Genomic DNA, 26712 nt, shown 5'->3' with positions numbered 1-26712 from the left:
GAGATTTGAACCCACACCCATGTGGGAGGCTGACACCACAAACAGTGGCTCTATCCTCTAAGCCACAGTGCCAGACCCAGATTTCTACTTTAGAAGGCTTTATATTTGTTACTGATTCCATGAAAAACATTCTTTACAACTCACAGGCTCCATGGCTTCTTGTCTTGCTTGATTAATGGGACCCACTCTGAGAAATCATGACCTGCAGGAGACATTTTTAATGAGTTCCATCAGCAGGAATCACTCAGCATTTAGTTTCTAGGATTTCAGTGTAGGTTCTCCAAAGATCTACAAGAGATGTTGTAAACAGCAATCGTTTGCAAAATGTTCTGGAAGACTCTATTCGGAAATAAGTCCACACTAAATAACAACTGCAACTGCTGGCATGTCACCTTTTCAGCTAAGGAGCAGGCCAGCAATTAATCACAGATTACAGATTTGGAAAATAAAACACAATCAAGAACGTGTTACATATGACCAAGCTTAAAAATATGTTGAAATAGAATTGTCCTACTTATCCAATTTTATCTATCTTCTTCTGATTTTCCTTGCTTGAAAAAGACACATAGAATAAGAAACTCCTCAGTTTTATTAATGCAAACATATTTTTATTAAAGAATGAATGCATTTATGCTAAAGGATTGTTTACATATGTTGTAAAGCAACAAGCATATCTTCGAGAGGCGAGTCCTCCTCAATATGACCCCATGCTTATTATACATGCTGAACACTGGACCCGCACACGAAGGGCACACGTACACACACACAACGCACACATGGACACACAGATGCACAGACCAAAAAGCCAATACCATCACTCACTGGATTAGATTAGCTCGCATTTAAGGCTTCTAAGGTGCCCCAGTGCCCCTGCCAATACCAGGATTGAAGCCAGAGTCTTATGAAGGAGCGGCATTACCTGGGAGATGCATCTGCTCTTGGCCTTAAATGTGTGTACTTTTAACACTTTCAACTTCACGCAAAGTTGACTTCTTTTGTTTACATTAAAGATTCATGAAACTGAGACATCTCAGGCTTAGGGAGAATTTCACATTATACATCATGAGCAAATGGGCAATTCTAGGAGAACCTCAACTTTAAGGTAACAAGATTTTCCATTTAGGATAAGATGGACATAGGTTCTCTAGATAAGCTAAGTTTCCTAACTCATCCCATGTGAGTGCAATGTCCAGTGATGGGGTAAAGTTTTCCAGGTGAGGTCAAATCAGATTTGAAGCTTGCCATGAAGGATTCATCAAACAGGACCATTAACTACATAAATTAGCAGAATTCATGTTGGAAAGGGGGCCTGCATGGTTTTCTCACTTGCTGATTACTTATTCCCTTTTTCCAGGGTTTCTGCTTTTGTGGTGGTTGTTTTAAATTTCAGGTTTGTTTGCTTGATTGTTTGTCTCCTTTGCTTGGTTATTTTCTTCCCTTTTGGTGTCCTGCAGTGTATGTTGAGAATCCATCCCTCTCGGGATGTTGGAGGGAAGAAGGGGTGGATAGGATAGGAGGAGGGAAGGGTTATTAGTAGTTGCAAGTATCCTAAGAAAATAGGTGAAGTGAATACAATAAGAGGGTACTACTTGATATATTTATGTAAAATAAAAGCTTCATCTTTAACTGTGAATTAACTGCCAACTATCAGGTTGTTAGTTATAAAGCTCAATAAAGGCTGTGCTGATTTGCATACTGAGGAGAAAGTCTAAGATACGCGGTGGGAGAGGAGCTCTCAGGACCATCAGGAGGTGTCCCTGCACCTGCCACATCCGCACCAGCATCCGCGGCTCCCTCCGCTCACTTGCACCAGGGATCCTACCGGTGCTGCTAACATTCGTGTTGGATTTCATAAGGCAGATTGGAATGGTCCTTCAAATAACAGCCATGGAGCATTTGCCTGAGAGTGGTGAAAATAGGCATGGAGCTCTCCCACAGGGAGGCATCAGGAAATGAGAAAAAAAAAATAGTAAGAAGAGAGTCTAGAACCTTCCTCCCCATCCACACTACCACCCTCCTCACAGTCACAGCAGCAGCAGATTTCAATGTAACGTAATTACTTTAATGATACATTTCTTTAGATTTAGGATTGCTCTTCTGAATTTAAAAAGCATGGTCAGCCAATAGTTTGGCAGTCTTTGCAGCTCAAATTTGAATCATTGCGTCTTCATCAATCATCTTGAATTCCTTGACCAATGCTGCCTTTGCCAAAGCATCTTAAGTTCACTCAGCCGTCATCGGATTCCAATTCCTGGGAAACCTCTTCAGAGGAGCTGTTTCTGTGGATCCGTCCGTCACTCTTCATACTGTGGAAAGTCTTCTTGAAGGCCTCCATCATGGCATGTGCCAGCTTCTTGGCCTCGAGCTTGCTCTCGCACTCCACAGCATGGCAGTCCATTTGGTAGGACAGGTCGTCATTGATCTCCCTGTAGACCCAGGCAAAGATGTTGGGGCTCACGTTGTGGTCGGCGGTGCAGTAGGCGATACGGGCCACCTGGAAGGTATCCATGTGGACAGTGGCCTCACCTTTGTGGTCAAGGTGATGGAGCCACACTTGGAATGGTCGGATTTCCAGGAGGGCATTGGCTGGAAAAACATCTTCTCGAGCCAGTGTGTGCTTCTTCCAGAGCTCAATGACTGGCTTCTCTGTGCAGCCTGACAAAAACTGCATGCCTGAGGTGGAGACTTTCCCCAGATAGGTAACCTACAGAGGGAGGAGAAGAAGAAAAAGGAGTGGTCAGCAGTGGGCTCTTCATTCGAATGGGTTACGTGAGTAGATAATCCTCAGCCAGCCCCAACAACACACTGGAATGGTGAAGAGGCTTCTCTCTTGCTCCCTGGACAAGTAACTATCACAGGAATTCCTTCTGGGGCTGGGGCTGTAGTGTAGCAGGTAAAGCCACTGCCTGCAGTGCTGGCATCCCATATGGGCACTGGTTCAAGTGCCAGCTGCTCCACTTCCAATCCAACACTCTGATATGGCCTGGGAAAGCAGAACAAGATGGCTCATGTCCTTGGGCCCCTGAACCCATGTGGGAGACCTAGAAGCCAGTCCTGGCTCCTGGCTTCAGATCGGCCCAGCTCCAGCTGTTGCAACCAATTGGGGAGTGAACCAATGGATGGAAGTCCTCTCTCTCTCTCTCTGTCTCTCTCTGTCTCTCCATATCCTTATCCCTCTTCCTCTCTTTCTCTCTCTATGTAACTCTTTCAAATAAATAAGTAACTTTTTTAAAAGATCTATTTATTCTTATTTGAAAGTCAGAGTTAGACAGAAAGGGGAGAGGCATAGAAAGAGGTCTTCCATCCAATGGTTCACTTCCCAATTGGCCGCAACAGCCAGAAATGTGCCGATCTGAAGCCAGAAGCCAGGAGCTTCTTCCAGGTCTCCTATGTGGGTACAGGGGCCCAAGGATTTGGGCCATCTTCTACTACTTTCCCAGGCCTCAGCAGAAAGCTGGCTCGGAAGTGGAGCAGCTGGGTCTCAAACCGGTGCCCATATGGGATGCCAGCGCTCCAAGCCAGGGCGTTAACCCGCTGAGCCACGGTGCCCAAATAAGTAAATCTTTTAATAAACAGAAAAAGAATTGCTACTTGTGCTTCCCAACAAGTTGCATCCTTGGAAAATGTACTGAAATTTCTTAGAGTTAGATTTTTACTTACTTTCCAGGGAGAGAAACAGAGAGAGAGAGAACACCCCCATCCATTGTTTCACTCCCTGGATGCCTGTAACACAGGGGCTGGGCCAGGTTAAAGCTGAGAACCAGGAACTCAGTCTGAGTCTCCCACATGGATGGCAGTGACCCAACAGTCTTGGCTATCATTGCTGCCACTGAGGGCACAAGTTAGCAGGAAGGTAGCATTGGGAGTGGAGCAGGAGATCAAACCCAGGCATTCAGATGTGGGTCATGGATATCTCAACTGGTGTCCTAACCACTAGGCAAAACCCAAGTTTCTAGAGTTGGATTTCGAAAATATAATTTCCAGAAGACTACCTTCTTGCTTTTCACATTAAAATGACTGATTCTGATCTTTTGAATAACTTGGCATTTCTTTAAAATCATAAAGTCACTCAGTTTATTTTCAACCAAACACACACAGAATTTAATGATAAGAGGGAATCAAAGGGATGTTGCCTCTGAAAAACATGAAAAAATGTATTAAACTTATCTCCTAGCCTAGTTCTCCTTCCAAATCTTTCAATGTTTGATTTCACTTAGGCTGATTGCTTGTAGCAAATGCCAAGGACACAAAAACAGTTCTATTTAAATTATAGCCTAAAGCATGATTGTTTTCCCTCCCTAGATAATTTTGAAAAACACAGCAATGCCAAGTTATTTTTCAACCGAACAGCTTTTGAACTGATGGGCATCTGGTTATGTGATAAGAAATGAAAGATCTACACATTTGTTAAGACTAGAATGCTGGCTTCTCAAATAGCTAGATAAGCAGCAATGAAACTAAGAAAAATAATTCCACTTGGTACAAATAGCATCTTTGTAAGAATTTGTTTATGATGGGATTTTCATTCTTTCTCTATCTTCTTTCATCAAAATGGATATAATTGTTACTATTGGGGCACTGGCATTATGAAAATGCACAAAGCTTAAGTAATTAGTTATGAAATAATATGAAAGAGTATATAATCAGGTTTAAAATTAATGGCATAGATACAAATACTGTGAATATGAAGATCCAAGACCAAAAATGGTCCATGGAAACTGTGAGAACACAAACAGTGGCTTGTAATCATGCTTGCGGAACTATAAAGGCTACATACCAAAAAGTCTTGGAAGACAGAAGTAATATTGCTTCTTTTTGTGTCTTGGTTATATCTCAAACAACATTTAATTGGGTAGTCCGTTTAAACAGATAAATCCTGGTAAAGATATTGAAGTACTGCACATTCTAGAAACATTCATTGAAATCCTACTATACACACTAGCAATGCGCCAGGCAGGTGTGCTGGGGGGAGGGTGATGTGAATGTGGGTCGAGTCAAAATGAATCAATGAGAAGGAAACAATGGGTGAAGATGAGGTTTAAGTTCTTGCTCCATAATTCACCAGGTGGACAGGTCAGGGTAAATTCTAACCCTCAGCAGGAGCACAGACAGGACTAGGATGCAAGGTAGACCAATTGGTAGGGCAACGGGTCCAGCAAAGAATCTCAAGCATTTAGTAGAGGAAAAGAGGACATCTTGATGATGAAGAGTTCAGAGAGGACAGTCATTGATTTCAGGGCACAGGATCTCAAAATTCAGAAAGGAGCCAAGTCAGCCAATGTGGTAGACAGGAAGACAGGGCAGGAGAAGCATAGCGGCAGGGTGAGAAGGCCCAACCTGTTTGTGCAAACAGGGTGCTACACTTCACAGTCCTGGAGAAGAGCCTGGAGAAGTCCCTCCAGACTCAGCTGGCCAAAAGCAGGTGGCACTTTGTGGAGTGCTCTGCATGCAGTCTTTGGGTTCCACTGCTCCTGGTAGAATGCCAATAGGATCAACGATATTGATGGGTCTGAGTGTGACCTCGGAGACTTGGCTGATAGAAAAAAAGGATAGAATATGGAAAAGAAGCTAGAAAGGAGGCTGGGGTTGGCCACCTAATATCAGAAATACAACCAGGAGGCAAGGGTGGGGAGAGAGAGGTTTTCCATCTGCTGGTTCACTCCCTAGATGGCCGCAACAGCCAGGGCTGGGCCAGGCTGAAGCCAAGAATCAGGAGCCTCCTCTCAGTCTACCTTTTGGGTGTCAGGGGCCAAGTACTCAGGCCATCTTCCGCTGCCCTTCCCAGGCCATTAGCAGAGTTGGATTGTAAGTGGAGCAGCTGGGACACAAACTAGTGCCCGTATGGGATGCCAACACTGCAAGTGGCTACTTCACCTGATTTGCTACAACACCCACCCTACTATAAAACTACTATAAAACTCTTAGAAGAAAACATAAGGTAAAACTTCAGAACATTGGATTTACCAATGAATTCTTGGATCTGAAACCAACAGCACAGACAACAAATGAAAAAGTAAAAAAATTGGACTTCATGAATTTTTTAATGTACATTTAAAGGTAGTATCAACAGATGAAAAAAAAACCCACAGAATGGGAGAAAATATTTGCAAATTATACCTATAAGGGACTAATCCCAAGAATATATAGAGAACTCCTAAAAGTAAATGACAAAAAATAAACAACTCAATCCAAAAATGGGCAAAGCACTTTAATAGACATTTCTCTAAAGAAGATATACACATGAATACTAAGCACATGAAAAGATTCTCACTAGTCACTGTGCAAAACAAAATTGCAATGAGATAATATAACTATTAACATAGCTGTGTTAAAAAAATAAAATAGATGTCATTGAAGCTATGAAGAAATTGGAATGTCTGCATACTTAGGTGGGAATGTAAAATAGTACAGCCACTGTAGAAAGCCATGTGGCAGTTTCTCATGATAAGTAAAAATAAATCATATTATTCCCCTTTTAGACATATACTCAAAAGCAAGGTTTCATGAGCTACATACACACTAACGTTAATAGCAGCCTAGTTGATAATAGATAAAATGTGGAAGCAACCCAGACATCTACTGACAGATTAAATGGTTAAGAAAACCACAGTGTATGCATACAAGTGAGTATTGGTCAGCCTTAAAGAGAAAGAAAATTCTGGTACATGCTAAAGTATGGATAAACTCCAAAGATATCATGCTAAGTGAAATAAACTAGTTGCAAGAAGGCAAATACCATGTGATTCCACCTACATGAGGTACTTGGAAGACATAGAGACTGTTAGTAGAATAGTGGCTTCCAGGACCTTTAGGGGTAAGAAAATGAGGAGTTCCTGTTTAATGGAGACAGAGTTCCAGCTGGATTAGATGAAAGAGTTACTGAGACAGAGGGTGGGGATGGTGGCTGCACCACCTTATATAACACCATTGAAATGCACACTTAAGGTTGTTAAGAAGGTAAAATCTATGTTGTGTGTGTTTTGTTTTAAAGCTGCAACGACAAGCAAGCACACGAGGGAATCTAGTTTCAGTACCTGAAATGAAGGTGTATTATTTTTTTCTTATTACCCACTGAAACTAGCAATAACTGTGTTTATATTTGATAGGAAAATTCTTTGGAGGGAGGATAATTTCCTTGATTTGCTCTAAGCTTTTTATGTCTTTCTCTCATATTTATACACACACATATTTTTAAAGCTATGCTGTGGCTTATATCATGAAATAATAAAGGATACTTCCAAAAAACTTTATTAGAAGCTGCATATAATTCACTCCAACATAAAGCAATCTCCTAGTAGCAAAATTTTGAGAGCTAAGAAAAATGCATAACTTTTTATAATATTTATTACTTTTTTTTTTGACAGGCAGAGTGGACAGTGAGAGAGAGAGACAGAGAGAAAGGTCTTCCTTTGCCGTTGGTTCACCCCACAATGGCCGCCACGGCCGGCGCACCGTGCTGATCCAAAGCCAGAAGCCAGGTGCTTCTGGTCTCCCATGCAGGTGCAGGGCCCAAGCACTAGGGCCATCCTCCATTGCACTCCCGGGCCACAGCAGAGAGCTGGCCTGGAAGAGGGCAACCGGGACAGAATCCGGCGCCCCGACCGGGACTAAACCCTGTGTGCCGGCACTGCAGGTGGAGGATTAGCCTATTGAGCCACAGCGCCGGCCAATATTTATTACTTTTAAAGATTTTAAGAGAAAAAAAGGTGTTTTTTTTTAATTGGGAGATGTGCTCAAGGGAAAATGGTGCAGATTTTAGTATTTTAAAGAGTTTAATAAGTTAATAACTAAAACTAGTTAAAAATATGTAGGCATCTATAACAACAATTTTAAAAACACTGAGACATAACCTAATATAGAGATATAATATTTTAGCATTAAACTTATGAAGTAACCTTATTTAATGGTCTCATTTTATTAGCAGTGCTAACTATAAAGCAGTAGGTCTCAAATATCCATTTACATATGAGTATGTCTGCAGCCAATCAAAGCCCAGGGCATACACAGTAATAACTAGTATTCATAGTGTGCTCTCTGGTAAAAAGCACTTTGTATATATTAGATCCACCAACAACTCTGTAGATCAGAATGGATTATTATCGTCACTCTCACTTTCAAATCCAGTAGCTAAGACAGGGCTTGTTTACAGAATCACCTAACTAGCTGTGTGGTGGCACTGAGACACAGAGCTCACACAGCAAAGTGTTGGCATTTCAGCAACACTGTGATGATTTATGAAGACAATGGCATACATGAACCAGCTTATAAAGATACCTGCTGGATTTCTAGGCCGTTTTCCTATAAGCTGAGAGTGACTTTCAGTTGGCACCATTTTTTCAGTGCTTCATTCATTAATTTCACACTTAGAATTCCCATATTTAGACTATTTAAGAGATAAATTGGCTTTACCAGGGCATCTGCCTCCCAACGAATTAACAGAATTGTATTGTCTGCCACTTTTCTAAATCACATTCTCTTCTATGCTAATGTAAGCCCATTTTTATTAAAATTATTTTCATTTTAAAATTGCAGAAAGATTCAGAAGTTTTCTAAACTTCTGACAAAATGGAGTGCGTATACATATATACACACAGTATAATTTATTGAAACACAGAAACCAATGACAATAAAACTTAATCCAAAGAACCACAGACTGTGGACGTCTTCCCAGCTGCTCCCGTGAACAAAGGAGCACAAGTATAATCGGCCAGTATGAATTCTGAATATTCCCTTTGTTCCATCTTGCCAAGCACATAGTCACTGAGCCTGCAAAAAGAGGGTTATGTGTCTACTCCTCTCAAATGTGCTACTGCTTTGGGCCAACAGCCACACCGAGTAGGTGCTGGGGGCTCCCACAACTTGCATATGCTCTCGGTTGCAATCTGCAACAGCAGAGACAGGAGCTCGGGTGGACAGCCAAGCCCTTGATACAAGCTCATAACCAGCAGACACGATCCTCAGAGGCCAGAGAACGGTGGATTCTCTGATTACAGCAGCTCCATCCCCGCTGCTTGACAGCACAGCCTCTGCTCACCCACAGCTCTGGGCTAAATCTTCCCTATGATGATAGGAGCTGGTCCTGCTCACACCTTCGTAAACAGCCCCCAGTAATGAGCTTCCCTGTGGTCCCCACAGGGTCTGACCAACACAAAATAGGTGTCGGAGGGCCTAATTTAGGATGCTGGGGCAACTTCGGGAAGTCTGTGAAACTTCTGCTTTATTGCCTTTGCAGGGCAGAAAAAGTTGTCTGAAACCCACGAGATTACACAAATATAAAGAAACATGGCTCACAAGCTGGCACTTAAATATGGGAAAATGTTTTCCTAAATATGAGACAAAGAGAACTATCTAAACAGAATTTCCATAAAAACTGAAAGCAAAATGATAAAGGATGCCCCAAGACAGCCTCCCCTCAGAATGACCCTGTAAATCAGGCCTGCTGTGTTCCGGAATCCTGACCCAGGTCTGTGCGCTTTCCCATCTGAAGCCCGTTATCTACAGCAGGCCCACATATTTCCTGATTCTCCCTTGAGTTCTGCAAAGTTCATCATCACCCGTAATGCTGACTAGAAGTCACTGAAAACCTCCTTAGGCTTTTAGAGAAGTGAATTTTGTTTTTAATCTTCTTGCTCATTAAAAATTACTAATATTTTAATATTTCCATTAAAATATAATGTTATATAAATTCATCTTATGGTTCTGATTTCCAGGGAAAATAGAGAAAAAAGTTTTTTTTTTTTTTAATCTGTCTGTGCCTGGCTTATTTCACTTAACAGAGTGATCTCCAGGTTCATCCATGTTGCTACAAATGACAGAGATGTAGAATCCAAAGAGGCTGAGTTCCAGAGGCAGAGACCAGAACAACAGCTCCCAGAGCCCGGGGGGCAGAGGGCGATGGGGAGAGGACGGCTGACGGGTACAAAGCTACAGCCGAATAAGAGGAATACGTTATGGTGTTCTATGACACAGAAGGGTGATTACACTCAACAATACTGTACAGTATATGACTCAAAAGAGCTAGACGAGAACATTTTGAATGTTCACATCACCAAAAAATGATACCTGTGTGAGATAATGGAAAACCTAAATATCCTGAGTGGTTGATTACACAATGTATAGAAGTACAGAAACATCACACTGTACCCCATAAATAGGGGCAACTATTAACTGTCAATTAAAAAAAGAATTGCCTTAAAATATCGGATCAGTTAGGCTACATATGCAACCATATCCCCTGTGCAAATGGTACCACATTGTATGTAAATAACAATAGATAGAGCAAGGGGCACTATATGTGCAGATTTCTGTCTGTTCTGGATTAACTTTCCTCACGTAGGCACCCTCTCTTTCATACTCCTCTAGGGGCATGCCATGCCTGTAAGAACACAGGGTGTGATGTGCAAGCCTGTCTCGGTAGGTTCCGCCACCAACAGAGCTGTGCACCACGGTCAGAGCCAGTTAATGAGAATCCTGTTATCCTGCCCAATGATGAAAGAGTCGAATGTTTTCTAGATGAATAGGTCCCTTCTGAGTTCCATCCTTAACAGTTGCAATCTCCCAGAGCCACAAAGTAGGCAGGAAACACTAAGCCACAAAATTGGTCACTAAATTTGGCCAAAATGGTACACAGACTTTTTTAAAGCAACTGCCACCCAGGATGTTAGAACAAAGAGCCTTGGAAAATGGCATGAAGAGTCTTCATGAGGAGTTACAGCAAGTTGGAAATATGCAATAAATGTGAGCACTCTCTATGGTTGCAGAAACAGGCAGAGGGCAGAAATTTATAATAAATGAATCATTCTGAGAAAAATAAACACCAAAAAATGAAAATTTTCCCCATGTGTCATTCAATGGCATCAACTGATCACTCTATCATGGATACTTGCAATCCGCGTAAATGGGCTTTGCCCAACCCCACTGAAGAACGTATTTGAGAATACTGACAGTGTGTGTGAAAGCACACAGAGGCTCTGCAGCCACAGGGCCAGCCAGGGCGTCTACAGCACTAACAGTGTCAAGTCAGGAGGGACCAGTGTCCTCAGAAGCTCTCCTCCTGACCCATGAGCTTTCCAGTACCGCAGCCAACGCTTCATTCATGAATCACCATGCCCTGCTCATTAGTGGCAAAATACTGTCTGGCATTCTGGGTGAACAGACACAGTTCCTGCCTCTTGGTGGCCAGTCCATATTTCATTCTGACTTGAAAAGCTCCTCTTAAAATTTAAACAACTAAGAATAATTGTGTGTTAATTACAGAGTTCAACCAATAGTACTAGAACAAAAAAATACTAAAAGGGATAAAGTATTACATTGTACATAAACAGGACAAGGGCTGATCAAGTCACTGTTTCTCATTGTGTCCATTTCACTTCAACAGGTTTCCCCTTTGGTGCTCAGTTAGTTGTCCCCGATCAGGGAGAACATATGATATTTGTCCCTTTGGGACTGGCTTAATTCACTCAGCATAATGTTTTTCAGATTCCTCCATCTTGTTGCAAATGACCGGATTTCATTGTTTTTGACTGCTGTATAGTAGTCTATAGAGTACATGTCCCATAATTTCTTTATCCAGTCTACTGTTGATGGGCATTTGGGTTGGTTCCAGGTCTTAGCTATTGTGAATTGAGCTGCAATAAACATTAAGGTGCAGACAGCTTTTTTGTTTGCCAATTTAATTTCCTTTGGGTAAATTCCAAGGAGTGGGATGGCTGGGTTGTATGGTAGGGTTGTATTCAGGTTTCTGAGGAATCTCCAGACTGACTTCCATAGTGGCTTTACCAGTTTGCATTCCCACCAACAGTGGGTTAGTGTCCCTTTTTCCCCACATACTCTCCAGCATCTATTGTTGGTAGATTTCTGCATGTGAGCCATTCTAACCGGGGTGAGGTGAAACCTCATTGTGGTTTTGATTTGCATTTCACTGATTGCTAGTTATCTTGAACATATTTTCATGTGTCTGTTGGCCATTTGGATTTCCTCTTTTGAAAAATGTCTATTGAGGTCCTTGGCCAATCTCTCAAGTGGGTTGTTTGTTTTGATGTTGTGGAGTTTCTTGATTTCTTTGTAGATTCTGGTTATCAACCCTTTATCTGTTGCATAGTTTGCAAATATTTTTTTCCGTTATGTCAGTTGCCTCTTCACTTCCCTGACTGTTTCTTTTGCAGTACAGAAACTTCTCAATCTGATGCAATCCCAAATATTAATTTTGGCTTTGAATGCCTGTGCCTCCAGGGTCTTTTCCAAGAAGTCTTTGCCAGTACCTATATCTTGCAGGGTTTCTCCAATGCTCTCTAATAATTTGATGGTGTCCCATCGTAGATTTAAGTCTTTAACCCATGTTGAGTGAATTTTTGTGTAAGGTGAAAGGTAGGGTTTTGCTTCATGATTCGGCACGTGGAAATCCAATTTTCCCAGCACCATTTATTGAATAGACTGTCCTTACTCCAGGGATTGGTTTTGGATCCTTGATCAAATATAAGTTGGCTGTAGATGTTGGGATTGATTTCTGGTGTTTCTATTCTGTTCCATTGGTCTATCCACCTGTTTCTGTACCAGTACCAAGCTGTTTTGATAACAACTGCCCTGTAGTATGTCCTGAAATCTGGTATTGTGATGCCTCTGGCTTTATTTTTGTTGTACATGATTGCTTTAGCTATTCGAGGTCTCAAGTGATCCCTGTTAAATATAAGAGTGGGAATAAGAGAGGGAGGAGATGTACAATTTGGGACATGCTCAATTAGTCTTGCCCCAAATGGTGGAGTTAGAAACGTGCCAGGGGATTCCAATTCAATCCCATCAAGGTGGCATGTACCAATGCCATCTCACTAGTCCAAGTGATCAATTCAGTTCACAGTTGATCAGACTGATAGGTCTAAGAGTCAAAGGGATCACACAAAGAAGACTAGTGTCTGCTAATACTAACTGATAGAGGCCGGCGCCGTGGCTCACTAGGCTAATCCTCCGCCTAGCGGCGCCGGCACACCGGGTTCTAGTCCCGGTTGGGGCACCGGATTCTGTCCCGGTTGCCCCTCTTTCAGGCCAGCTCTCTGCTGTGGCCAGGGAGTGCAGTGGAGGATGGCCCAGGTGCTTGGGCCCTGCACCCCATGGGAGACCAGGAAAAGCACCTGGCTCCTGGCTTCTGCCATCGGATCAGCGCGGTGTGCCGGCCGCAGCGCGCCGGCCGCGGCGGCCATTGGAGGGTGAACCAACGGCAAAGGAAGACCTTTCTCTCTGTCTCTCTCTCTCACTGTCCACTCTGCCTGTCAAAAAAAAAAAAAATACTAACTGATAGAATCAAAAAGGGAGAGAATGATCCAACATGGAAGCGGGATACACAGCAGACTCATAGAATGGCAGATGTCCTAAATAGCACTCTGGCCTCAGAATCAACCCTTAAGGCATTCGGATATGGCTGAAGAGCCCATGAGAGTATTTTAGGCATGGAAAGCCAAGACACTCTGGGAAAAAAAAAAAAAAAAGAAGACCTAAATGAAAGATCTCAGCGAGTGAGATCCCAGTGGAAAGTCAGGCCATCAAAGAAGGAGGTACCTTTCTCTGAAGGGAGGAGAGAATTTCCACTTTGACTATGACCTTGTCTGAATAAGATCGAAGTCAACGAACTCAAAAGGCTTCCATAGCCTTGACAACTCATGACTAGAGCCTAGGGAGATTATTGACACCGTAAACAAGAGTGTCAATTTGTTAAGTCAACAACAGGAGTCACTGTGTACTTACTTCTCATGTGGGATATGTCCTTAATGTGTTGTCCAATGTGAAGTAATACTATAACTAGTACTGAAACAGTATTTTACACTTTGTGTTTCTGTGTGGGTGCAAACTGATGAAATCTTTACTTAATATATACTAAATCGATCTTCTGTATATAAAGAGAATTGAAAATGAATCTTGATGTGAATGGAATGGGAAAGGGAGTGGGAGATGATGGGAGGGGTGCGAGTGGTAGGGAAATTATAGGGGGGAAAGCCATTGTAATCCATAAACTGTACTTTGGAAATTTATATTTACTAAATAAAAAATTATGATATAAAAAAAGAAAGAAAAAAAAAAGAAAAGCTCCGCTGTAGGACCTGCCAGAACTCATGCTAGGATGGAAATGACAATGACAAGGGCACCTAACCCAGGATGTGAGAAGGGAATGGAACATCAGGTGAGACTCCGTGCACCTGATTCCTTGGGTCTCTCCAGCCTTCCAAGCTGCATAAACCTGGTTTCATTAGCTTCACTTTGTTCCAGTTTACTTCTGGGTTTCTCAAAGGGGACACATCCTGATCAAAGATTCTCTGGAGGCCTCTCTTGTGAGATAGAATATATTTCTGTTCTTTCATTGTTTGTGGGTGACTTCCTCTCCCCCAGCTGATTTAAATGATATGATATACACAGAGTATGGAGAAAACTCAACCAAGAATCCTAATAGCCTCTGGGTTACAGGGCACATGATGAGAAAAAGAAAAAAACACTCAACTTTGGAACAGACAACAGAGTCAAACTCTTCACTCACCTTGACCCCACCTGCACAGTTCAGAGAAAGCAGAAAAGGAAAAATACAGAGATTTATGCTCCCATGTTGAGTCCCCTCCTTCCTTGCTGGTCATGGAGGATCAAGGCCCCATGAGGCCCTCTAAAGAGTAGAGATGTAATCATCAATGACCTGATGGAGCAATATGAAAGCAGATTTGCTAATCATTACCATGAACCAGCATTATATGCCTTAAACTGTGAAGAATGCAATGACTCTGTTCATGGGGCAATCTATGAAATTATTGCCAGCAAAATAATAAATTCAGAAGTTCGAGAAGAGTGGAGAGGGAAGACAGGGAAGGATCACTGGAAGCAATGCCTGATTTCTGGGAGCCAGCAGCAACAGCAGCAAGGGCAGCCACTAAGACTTACCCAGGGCTTGCTTTACTCCAGGTAGTGGGATGAATGCTTTATGCAGATCAGTAATTCCCCTAACAATTCTACAAAGTAGGCTCCATGACATCAAATTCTATAGATTAGAGAAGTGGGAAGAGATTAAGTAACTTTCCCAAGACCACAGAGTGACCAGGAATTGAACCTTGGCAGCAGGACATGAACCCCTGTTCATATGTGTGGTATCCCAGCTGTCCTTTTATTTTTTTAAGATTTATTTATTTTTTTAAAGTCAGAGTTACACAGAGAGAGAAGGAGAGGCAGAGAGAGAGAGAGAGAGAAAGAGAGGTATTCCATCCACTGGCTCACTCCCCAGATGGCCACAACCGCCAAAGCTGTGCCAATCTGAAGCCAGGAGCCATGAGCCAGGAGCCAGGAGCAGGGTGCTTCTTCCAGGTCTCCCATGTGGGTACAGGGACCCAAGGACTTGGGCCATCTTCTATTGCTTTCCCAGGCCATAGCAGAGAGCTGGATTGGAAGTGGAGCAGCCAGGACTCAAACCGGTTCCCACATGGGATGCCAGCACTGCAGGCAGCTTCACCCACTACGCCACAGCACCGGCCCCTCAGCTGTCCTTCTAATTGACAGTCACTTTAGACTTGTGGTCAGCCTGCAAGTGGGTTTGAGACTGGCTCCTCTAGAGGTCATCACCCAGTCCTAGCATCACCCAACATGGAGTTGAGCAGCCTTAAACAGCCCTCTTGGATCCTAGAGTAACCCACAAACATAGCAAAGCAAAATGGTAGACCATGAACTATTTTCCATATTTCAAAAGGGCTGGAAAATTTATTTTGTGAAAATATCTATCTTATGGAATATTTTATAGCAAATAATTAATTCATATTTTCCTAATGTAATTTGTTGGGCAGTGTCCATGATGGAAAAATGTGTACCCATCACATTGGAAACCAATGAGCAAAATCAGCCACTCATTTTCCACTGAGAGGCCAATGACTGTCCCAGGGCCCACAAGCAACAGAATCAGGCTTTGGGCTTATGTCCACCTTTCAGAAAAATGTTCCCTCCCACTCAGCATGTGACTGCCAGATCCAACTCCTCTAACAATAGTACCAGGTATTGTGAGCTTTTGACTCCAAATTTCTCCTTGGCTGGACCATGGTGTCGAGTTGTTTTGTCAAACACCAGTAAATGTTGGTGTTCAGGTAGTTTAATTGTGACAGAATAATGTATATGACTCTTCACTGAGTCTCATCCGAACAGCTTAAGATCTTAATTTAAAAAAAAAAAAGAGATTCTCAAGAAGGAGGAATTCTGCTCCCAGAAGCCTTCACACTCAAGATTTCAACATCATTCTGTAGGTCTCCAGTTGCTTGTACGCCCTAAAGATTTTTGGATTTGCCAGTCCCCCAAATAGCATGAGTCATTCCTTGAAAATTCCTTAAAACATTTCTCTGTGTTACTATCTCTGTGTATTCACACACACACACACGAAGGTATTCCCAAAGTTTCATGGAAAGTGGAATTAAAATAAAGTTGGGGCCAATGTTGTGTTGTAGCAGGTAAAGTCATTGCCTGTGATGCTGGCATCCCATCTGGGCATCATGGTATTCCTGCTCCATTTCTGATCCAGCTCTCTGCAAATGGTCTGAGTAAAACAGCAGTAGATGGCCCAAGTGTTGGGCCCCTACCACCCGTGTGAGATACCTGGATGAAGCTCCTGGCCCAGTCCTGGCCAGAGAACCAGCAAATGGAAGATTCTCTCTCTCTCTATCTCCCTCCTTCCCTCCCTCTATGTAATTCTGAATTTCAAATAAATAAGTAGATCTTTTTTTTAAAAAAATTAAGTTTAAAGTGTACTTCCAAAGCCTCCTTCTCGTGTGTGTATGTGTGTGTGTGTGTGTGTGTGTGTGTCTGCATCTATTGGCTCTGTTTCTCTAGAGACTCCTGACTAACCATTGTTTCAGGTGTATTTTTACTTTCTAAAAGCACAGTACTGGTATCAGCTTATCAGTGCAGAAACTGGCTGCACTCCTTCCATCATCTTCTCAGAAGGCCTCCTTACCAACGCTGTCTCCATGTGGAGACATATTAAAGTTATGCTTTCCTAGAAGAAAATGGAATGCGGGAAAGGCTTTGAAAACTGATTCACGATGGCTGGTAATTGTCTCTCAAATCTTAGTCCAACAACCTCAAAGAAACAGACACTTAGAAAGGCAAATGACAGTGATAAACTTCAGACTTGAAAATCAAATTCTTTAGCATACAATGATTTCATGAATGTTCATTGACCACCTACTAGGAACCAGCAGTGTTCTAAACAGAAAGATATATACGGAACAAAATTTTTAAAACTCTCTGCCCTACTGGTGCTTGCACATTGACAATGCTTACCACGAAGGTTACAGAACTCAACATGATGTGTAAGGTTGGCTTTAAGGAGATGAGCATGCAAATGGCTTGATAAGCACCTTCCACAAACCTAGAAGACTCCCCTTGGGTTCCTAAAGGTCTTTCTCCTCATCTGGCACAACTGGGATGAAAGATTTCCATGATGAGTTCACTGCTTGAATCAAGCTGGGTCCCGGAAAGGCTCATTAGTCTTCATGTGCACTGTAGTTTGGCTTCTTGAGATGCAGCTATTATAGACCAGATGGTTGAGGGGCTTCGGAAGTTTGCCCCGGGAGAGGGGAAGGTGGGTGGGAGCTGGGAAAACACCAAGACAGAAGACCCAAGCCATCTTTTTTTTTTTTCCTTGTATCTTTTTTTTTATCTTTTATTTAATGAATATAAATTTCCAAAGTACGACTCATGGGTTACAATGGCTTCCCCCCCCATACCATCCCTCCCACCCACAACCCTCCCCTTTCCCACTCCCTCTCCCCTTCCATTCACATCAAGATTCATTTTCGATTATCTTAATATACAGAAGATCAGCTTAGTATACCTTAAGTAAGGATTTCAACAGTTTGCTCCCACACAGAAACATAAAGTGAAAAATAATAGATGATTTTTTTTAAATGATGATGAAATCAGATCTGACCTATTATCATGTTTAATCCCAGTGAGAGTCAAGTTGGGAATTGATAATTTCTTTTTTTTTCTTTTTTTTTTTTTACAGAAGATCAGTTTAGTGTACATTAAGTAAAGATTTCAATCGTTTGCACCCCCATAGAAACACAAAGTGAAATATACTGTTTGAGTACTCGTTATAGCATTAAGCCTCAGTGTACAGCACATTAAGGACAGAGATCCTACATGAGGAGTAAGTGCACAGTGACTCCTGTTGTTGACTTTACAAATTGACACTCCTGTTTATGGCATCAGTAATCTCCCTATGCTCCAGTCATGAGTTTCCAAGGCTATGGAAGCCCCCTGAGTTCTCCGACTCTTATCTTGTTTAGACACGGTCATAGTCAAAGTGGAGGTTCTCTCCTCCCTTCAGAGAAAGGCACCTCCCTCTTTGAAGACCTGTTCTTTCCACTGGGATCTCACTCACAGAGATCTTTTTGCCAGAGTGTCTTGGCTTTCCATGCCTGAAATACTCTCATGGGCTTTTCAGCCAGATCCGAGTGCCTTTAGGGCTGATTCTGAGGCCAGAGTGCTATTTAGGACATCCGCCATTCTATGAGTCTGCTGAGTATCTCACTTCCCATGTTGGATCACTCTCCCCTTTATTTATTCTATCAGTTAGTGTTAGCAGATACTAGACTTGTTTATGTGCTCCCTTTGACTCTTAGTCCTTTCATTATGATCAATTGTGAACTGAAATTGATCACTTGGAATAGTGAGATGGCATTGGCACATGCCACCTTGATGGGATTGAATTGGAATCCCCTGGTATGTTTCCAACTCTACCAATTGGGGCAAGTCAGCCCGAGCATGCCCCAAATTATACATCTCTTCCCTCTCTTATTCCCACTCTTATGTTTAACAGGGATCACATTTCAGTTAATTTTCAACACTTAAGAATAACTGTGTGATAATTACAGAATTAAACCAGTCATATTAAGTAGAACACACAAAAAAAAATACTATGAGGGATAATGTATTAAGTTGTCCATTAGCAGTCAGGGCTATGCTGATCAAGTCACCATTTCTCATAGTGTCCATTTCACTTCAGGAGGTTTCCTTTTTCCAAGCCATCTTTAATCTTTAATCTTTATCTTTAATCTTGCAGTAAAATTCTAAGTTGTGTTAGACTACCAAGTATGTATATATGTATGTTATCTATCTATCTATCTATCTATCTATCTATCTATCTAAGAGGAAGAAAGAGAGAGTGAAAGACACTGAGAAAAATGGGGGCAGATAGACAGGGAGAGCTCGTGACTTTAGTTTACTCCCCAAATGCCCACATAGCCGGAGCTTGGTTAGGCAATGGTTACGAACTCAGTCAAGGTCTCCCTCATGGGTGACAGGGATCCAACGACTTGAGACATCACTGCTGCCTTCAAGAATCTGCATTAGTCTGCTATCTACTTTGTTTTTTTTTTCCCTCTCTCTTCTTATTTTTGAGACATTAATAGCAAGTTTTCCTAGTGTTTAATTTTTCATCATTATATTGCAACAAATTCCTGATAATTCAAGAGCCAAAACCAACTTGACTCCACTCTTTTGCTGCACAGATGATGATTCTGATACCCAGGGAATTAAGGACACATTCTAAATCATAGGGCTGGTCTCTAAAGAGCAAGACATGAAGTACAAGTCCTCCACCCCAAGGCCAAGGTTCCTTCCAAGACTCCAATCTCCACCTTACAAGGATTTGGACTTCTTCCAGGTCTCTCACATGGGTGGCAAGGAACCAAACACTTCAGCCATCTTCTTCGGTTTTTCCCAAGCCATTATCAAGGAGCTGGATCAGAACTGGAACAGTGGGACATGAACTAGCGCCCATATGAAATGTTAGCATTGCAGGCAGTGGCTTTATCTTCTACTCAACACCAGCTCTCTTTTCTCATTCTTATATTATGTGCGTTTTATTCTGGCCATTTCTTCAACATGCTGAGACCAAGGCCTGGTCAGGGACATGGAAAAGTGACAGATACTCTACCAGGGCTTGTTAAACATTCCAAAAAGGCTTCAGGGGTCAGAGGCCATTTCACTATCCTTCCCCTGAGAAACATTTGCCAAGCCTAGAGATTGAAACTGTGATGCTGGCATCAATAAGTGAAAGATGGAGACAGTATGCATAGTTAATACTCAGATAGCATATCCCTGAAGAATTTTTAAATACTGTCTTACAAAGCAGACAATTTTTATTTCAAAGAATGTTTCTGGGAAACAAATATTCTAAAACAAATGTTATATGTGTAAGCTTAGCCCCCACCCTGCCCCTGTGTAGTGTGTAGCTCTCATGACGTCTCTCAACAAAGACAGCGGAAAGCTTAGAGAGGCCAACCTGAGGGGACTGGCCTCAGCTTGGAGCAGAACTGGGTGTCACCTCTGACTATGGGAGCCCCAGGCTTTCTCCTCTGCCCTGCAGGCATCCATCGTTCATCCTGGGAAAGCCCAGGTGGTCTTGGAGCGAGACTAGGAATGTTTTCATGTGGAGTGTGTCTTGAGGTATTTCTGGGGTCTGTATTTTCAGCAGAGCTCCTTCACCTAAATCAGGCTAAGAGTGGACCCAGTTGCCCTGTGGCTACACTGGGAGAGGGGCCAGTTGTCGCTGCCCACAAGGCTACCCTTCAAACCCCCCCCCCCCCTTATATTTGCTCAGACAGGCTTGGTGGGCTAACCAGGAGGTAGGGAATGAGCCTGGCTACCTAGACCAACCCTACCTCTACCTTTAACAGTAAGCTTCTGTTACTCCCAAATGGGACTCCCATGACCCAGAAAGGTTTACCAACCCCTTCTTAATGTTTTAAAAATATTATCAACAGGGACCAGTACTGTGGTGCATCAGGTTAAAGACCTGGCCTGCAGCACCAGCATCCCATATGGACACTGGTTCAACTCCCAGCTGTTCTACTTCCAATCCAGTTCCTGCCAATGTACCTGGAGAGCATCAGAGAATGGCCCAAGTCCCTGGGCCCCTGCACCCACATGGCAGACCTGGAAGGAGATCCTGGCTGCTGGCTTTGGATCAGCTCTGCTCCAGCCATTGTGGCCATCTGGGGAGTGAGCCAGCAGATGGAAGACCTCTCTCTCTCTCTCTCTCTCCTCCACCCCTCTCTGCAACTCTTTCAAATAAATAAAATAAATCTTTAAAAAATATATTATCAACAATGCTAGCAGTAGAGTACAGACTTTCCAAAGTGTTTATCATCTGTAGCAAATTATGTACAGGACCTTATTGGGTGATATTTATCCTAGTAAGTTTCTCAATTTCCTACTGAGAATGTTTTTTAAATAATTGCTTAGTACTTTCTCCAAGTATTAGCATGGGTTGATAGAATCTACACAAACAGGAATAGGATTTTTTTTTATTATGAAACTGTGTATTATAGGGGAAAAAGCAAACTTACCAAGACTCAGTGTTGAAGAATAATTTAGTACTATTTCTAAACTCTAACAAAAAGATGAACACTGTTTCAGCTGTTAAGTACAGTATTTATTTCCCAATTAGGTATTTAAGTGGAAGATCCATTCCTCTTATCCATATTATAACTTATTTTTAATGATGCAGAGTGATCTGAGATTCCATGTCCCATCGTGCACTTATTAAGCAGTCCAATGTGCAATTTAGCCCATCAATTGGCTCTGGGATGTATGAAGCTTGGAAATATTGCCATTGTCACTGCCAAAGACGGAAGCAATTTATCTGGAATGCACTGAAGTGTGCCCCTGAAGACAAAGTCACTTAATAAAAATGACACTACACTGAAACACATAGTCCCTCATCTGGCCCTTTCTGGAGAGCCAAGCTTAAGATGGTCAAATCCTGGCTGTTCCATCCAGTGGCAGAAGAACAATTTATTTCATGACAAATCTGATACCTCCCCCTCTGCCTTCTAATCAGTAGAGCATATGAAAGAGGAACAGGAACTCAGCAGAGCTCTCTAGGCCCTTGAATGTTCACAATGAGAAAAGTCTCTAAATGATAAATCAATATCAGGCACACTGCTTGAGAGTCATCTTGACAAATGGATTCAAGAGAAAAACACAGTGGCAGGTGAAAAATGTCATCAAGGTTAGTCCTTGTGGCACTTTATCAAGTCATTTCCTTGGTGCACAACTCATTAGAAATGAGCCACGAAAGACATTAAACATTTAGAAGGAATAATGTTGAGACAACATACAATTGGAAGTAATAAAATAAACATGGAGATCTAGCCGCTGGAAGTCTAGAGCTATTAATAGACAGCCAGTGAAGGTTTTAAACAAGACAAGGAGAGGTGCACCAGGACTAACTAAACATGGGATGATTATGCATTTCACATAAATGAAGATGTGTTCAAATTAAAACCCTTACATGAATGTTCATAGCAGCTTTATTTGGAATAGCCCCAAACTGGAAGCTGTCCAGATACCTTTCAACAAGTGAATGGTTAAGTAAACTGTGATACACCATAGCATGGAACACTAATCATTCATAAAAAGGAATGAACTCATCAGACATGTGACGACTTGGATGAATCTCCCGGGAATTATGTTGCATGAAAAGGCCAATCTCAAAAAGTGGGAGACTCAGATGGAGTTTTTGCCACCTGAATTCTGTCTGGCCCAGTCCCAGCTGTTTTGTGGATATGGGGAGTGAGCAGGCAGATGGAAGATATTCTCTCTCGCTCGCTCTCGCTCTCTCTCTGGCTTTCAAATAAATAAATCCTTAAAGAAAAACTTAAATGGCATACGATATGATTTTATTCATATATCCTTTTGTTACAAGAAAATTTTTGAAATGGAGAACAGAATAGCTTTTTCCATGGGGTGAGGGAAGGGGCAAGGAGTGGGGGAGAGATCTGTGCAGTTTTAATAGAGGGATTCTTGTTGTGGCAGATGTGTTTAGTTAGAATTGAGAATCCAGACATCGTGATATGAAAGGTGGGGATCCCAAGTGATGTAGCAACCACTGTGTCAAACACCCATCCCAGAAATTTTTTTAAAACTATCTTTAATTTATAATTATTTATAAATTTTATACTATATTTAGGTTTTTCCTCAACAATCAATATTGATACCAATTGCAGGATAACTCAAATCAGAGAAATATTTACATCTAAATACATATGGCAACAGAAAATAATTTTTGAAAATTTCAATTGTTTATATATTCTTGCAGAGGAAATATGATAGTATGGGAAATGACTGATTAAACAACAGTTCTGAAAACCACTATCTCCCTGTATGGGAGACAAGGGAAAGCTATCCTAGAAAAGTAAGAAGTGACCAAGTCTAACCTGCTCATCAATTTGTTATTAGACCTGCTATTTGCTAGCAGGTAAATCCTTATCTATGGAATGCTTTTTGAGGGATGCATCTGTTTGATTAGATTGTGGTAAGCAAATCTGAAATGGGTATATGTAACACTAGGTTTTCAGGACAATGTCTCACAAGCTATGTAACTAAGTAAAAAAGAGAAAAGTTTCAACACTAAACAAGGCTGTCTTTGGGATCAGCATTGTAGCCCAAGTATTTGGGCCCCTGCACCCAAGTGAGAGTCCCAGAAGAAGATCCTGAATCCTGGCTTTGGCCTGGCCCATCCCAGCCATTGTGGCCATCTGGGGAGTGAACCAGCAAATGGAAGTCTTTCTCTCTCTCTCTCTCTCTCTGTAACTCTGCCTTTCAAATAAATCAAAAAACAAATTTAAAAAATGTCTATTTTCTTTAAATAATAAGTAATATATCTACATAAAGTATTTCTGACACTTGAAATTACACATATCTATGCAGTACTTGTGATATTTTGATACATGTATGCATTGTGTAATGCCCAATTAGGGCAAGCATATGCATCTCCCCAAACATTTATCATTTCTTTGTGGTGATAACATTCAAAATTCTTTCTTATGCTTTTTCTTTTTTTCTTAGAAAAACATTCAGCACATTATCATTAACCATTGTCATTTTACTGTGCAATAGCACATCAGAACTTTGCTGCTGCTACCCAACTATGACTTAGTGTCCATTAACCAACATCCCCAGCCCTTCCTCCCCATTACATTCCCCAGCCCCCTATATCCACCACTCCACTCTCAACTTCTGAGATCAATGTTTGTAGATTGCACATGAGTGAGACTGTGCAGTACTTGTTTTATTGTGCCTGGCATGATTTTTGTTTTAACTTACTGATTATTTGTTTGAAAGGCAGAGTTACAGAGAGTCAGAGGCAGAGAGAGGGAGAGGTCTTCCATCCACTGGTTTGCTCCCCAGATGGCAACAACAGCCGGATCTCGGCTGATCCAAACCCAGGAGTCAGGAGTTAATTCTGAGTCTCCCAAGTGGGTGCAGGTGTCCAAGGACTTGGGCCATTTTCTACTGCTTGCACAGGCTATACCAGAGAGCTGGATTGGAAGTGGAGCATCCAGGACTCAAACTGGCACCCATATGGGATGGGTGCAACAGCCTTACCTGCTACGCCACAGCACTGGCCCCTTGCATGATGTTTTTAATCAAGATGCCTGGTTGGTATTTAGGTTATATTGGATACATTTTAAAAGTCATCTAGTGAATTATTTTAAAACAAAATATTCAAAACATACTAGAAACAATATTCTTTACAACTGTTCAAATTTAAATTTTTGACTTATACAGTGAGCTATTAATGATGGGATACATTCTGAAAAGTGTGTCATTAAGCAATGTCATCATGGTGCAAACATCATAAAGTATATTTATACACACTGAAATAAATAAGACAACTACTAAATCACTAGGCTACCAATCTTATGGGACTAATCATTACATCCACAGTCTGTCATTGACTGAAATGCCACTATGAGAGAATGATTATACTAAAAAAATGTGTGGTCAACTAGAAGACTAATATATTCTATAGAAGACTAAATAAAGCCTCTAGATTATGTCTCACCTGACTCTTACTTAAAGTATCTACTCAAAATTAGAAGTGAATTGTCAATATACAATAAAACCACACATGCCTTTTGACTTAGCTATGCCATGCCTAAGGATTTTCCAAGAAGATTCTCTCCATCAGTATGAAAACACATAATCACAAGTTTATCCACTGACATATTATTTGTAATTATAAAATAAATAAAACAACCAGAATGTTTACATAAAAGATGGCTGAATAAATTACAGTACACTCATCTAATGTACAGGAGTAAAAAAGAATGAGAAAGAATATGCACTTACAAGAAATGACTTACAGGGTATGTTGTTATGGGAAAAGAAAAATAAGAAACCCATATTGTGTACACAAGAAGGGGAAGTAAAAGAATGTCATTTTATGTATCTGCTAACTTATTGAAAAAATAAGAAACCAAAGGAAAAAAGAACAGAAAATGGTTGCCAACAGAAGGTGGCTGGAAACGAGGTTGAAGTGATGGGAACGTTGGGCTGGGGCCAAGGAGAAGAAGTGGTTCTTCTCTAAGAGTATCTTTGTGTAAAATTGTGACTTTTAGAATGATGGAAATAAAATTACTACAATCAGGTGAGACAGGGAGAAAAACAAAATGAAACAACACAAAAAGGAGCACATCCAACTGTATGGCAAGCAAAGAACAGAACCACAGGGAAGAGAGGAAAAAAGTAAAGGAACATTTTAACACAATACTTTGACAATAGCCTTCAGGCAGAAAAAAAGGACAGACTGTAAGCCAATATTGAACTTTGGTTAGCAGGTTTGCTTTTCACAGTGATGTAGACTTGCAATTATGAATTTCCTTCATGTGTATTACACGTTAAGGTTACAAATGTCTCACTGTTAGAGAAGGGAGTTAAACATGGAAAGATGGAGGGCTACAAAGAACCCTGGACATCACAGTAGAACCAACATAATTAAATCTATGGCTTTTGATCTGTATAGGCAGGTGGACACTGACATCAATATACAGGTAGGCTGAGTATACGGGCATATGTAAATGCATGCATACATGTACACATATAACACATGCATACATATATTCCACAGCTATGCCCTGCATCCTGTGAATACTAATATGCCAGTAGTAATGAGTGTACTTAAAAATTATGTTTTGGTTTTTCAAATATTCTCCACTGAAAGCAACCAGCCCTCCTTGGAGACAGCTGATTCTAGGGCTGACAAGTGAAAGGTATGAGATGATGCTGGAACACTGTGCTATGCCAGAGGGAGACATTGCTCAGAGAAAGACAGAAGAAGGGACTCTTCTTGATCAAACTGGAGACAATTTGACCATAAAATAAATTATGCTAGGAACAACTGCAACCTACAGAACAAGTCACAGTCCATGGGTCAGTGCTGATATAAATGCATCAGTCAAAAAATGGATGAAAAAGAACAATTCTTATAATAGAATGCGAACTAATTAAGTAGAAGAGGTGATGAGTTTAGAAAATCACCCTTTGGCAACCTCCGCAGCAATGTTTCAGGCCAGAAGCATCACTGGATGCTGTAACTAGGGACTCAGCATTTGATGAGAAACTGGAAGAGTAAATGCCCTGAAATCTCTCCCCACAAGACACTGACTAATTACAAATGGAGAGCAATACATTTTCACTGGAAAAACCTCTCAGACACCATCACAAGCACGTGATGAAGCAACACACACGGCCAAGGATGCAGCATCATTCCTGCCCCCTGCCTATCACCTGGACTTAATTATGTGGAAGCGTTGGACAACAGCGACGCAGGGGCAGGGCTTGAACTTCTGAACACAAAGGTCAGAAAGACAGAGAAGAATGAAGCTCTTCCCCAGATTAAGTGACATTAAAGAG

At 41.6% G+C, this 26712-nt stretch overlaps 1 protein-coding gene across 5 annotated transcripts in view; it reads right to left on the bottom strand.

The window, feature by feature from the left end:
* Nucleotides 1–586: 586 nt before the first annotated feature.
* The window catches only part of PID1 (phosphotyrosine interaction domain containing 1), a 349321-nt gene continuing 323195 nt past the window's right edge, over nt 587–26712 (bottom strand). For all 5 annotated transcript variants that reach the window (XM_051849081.2, XM_070070104.1, XM_008259278.4 and 2 more), the window contains one exon: nt 587–2704. In XM_051849081.2, the coding sequence (XP_051705041.1) occupies nt 2228–2704 (477 nt within the window). In that variant the 3' untranslated portion in view covers nt 587–2227. The remainder of the gene's footprint in view (nt 2705–26712) is intronic.

Source organism: Oryctolagus cuniculus, chromosome 3 (assembly GCF_964237555.1).
Source record: "Oryctolagus cuniculus chromosome 3, mOryCun1.1, whole genome shotgun sequence".
Classification (NCBI taxonomy): Eukaryota; Metazoa; Chordata; class Mammalia; order Lagomorpha; family Leporidae; genus Oryctolagus; species Oryctolagus cuniculus.
The sequence above is the reverse complement of the archived record's forward strand: the minus strand, read 5'-3'. Positions and strand labels throughout refer to the sequence as shown.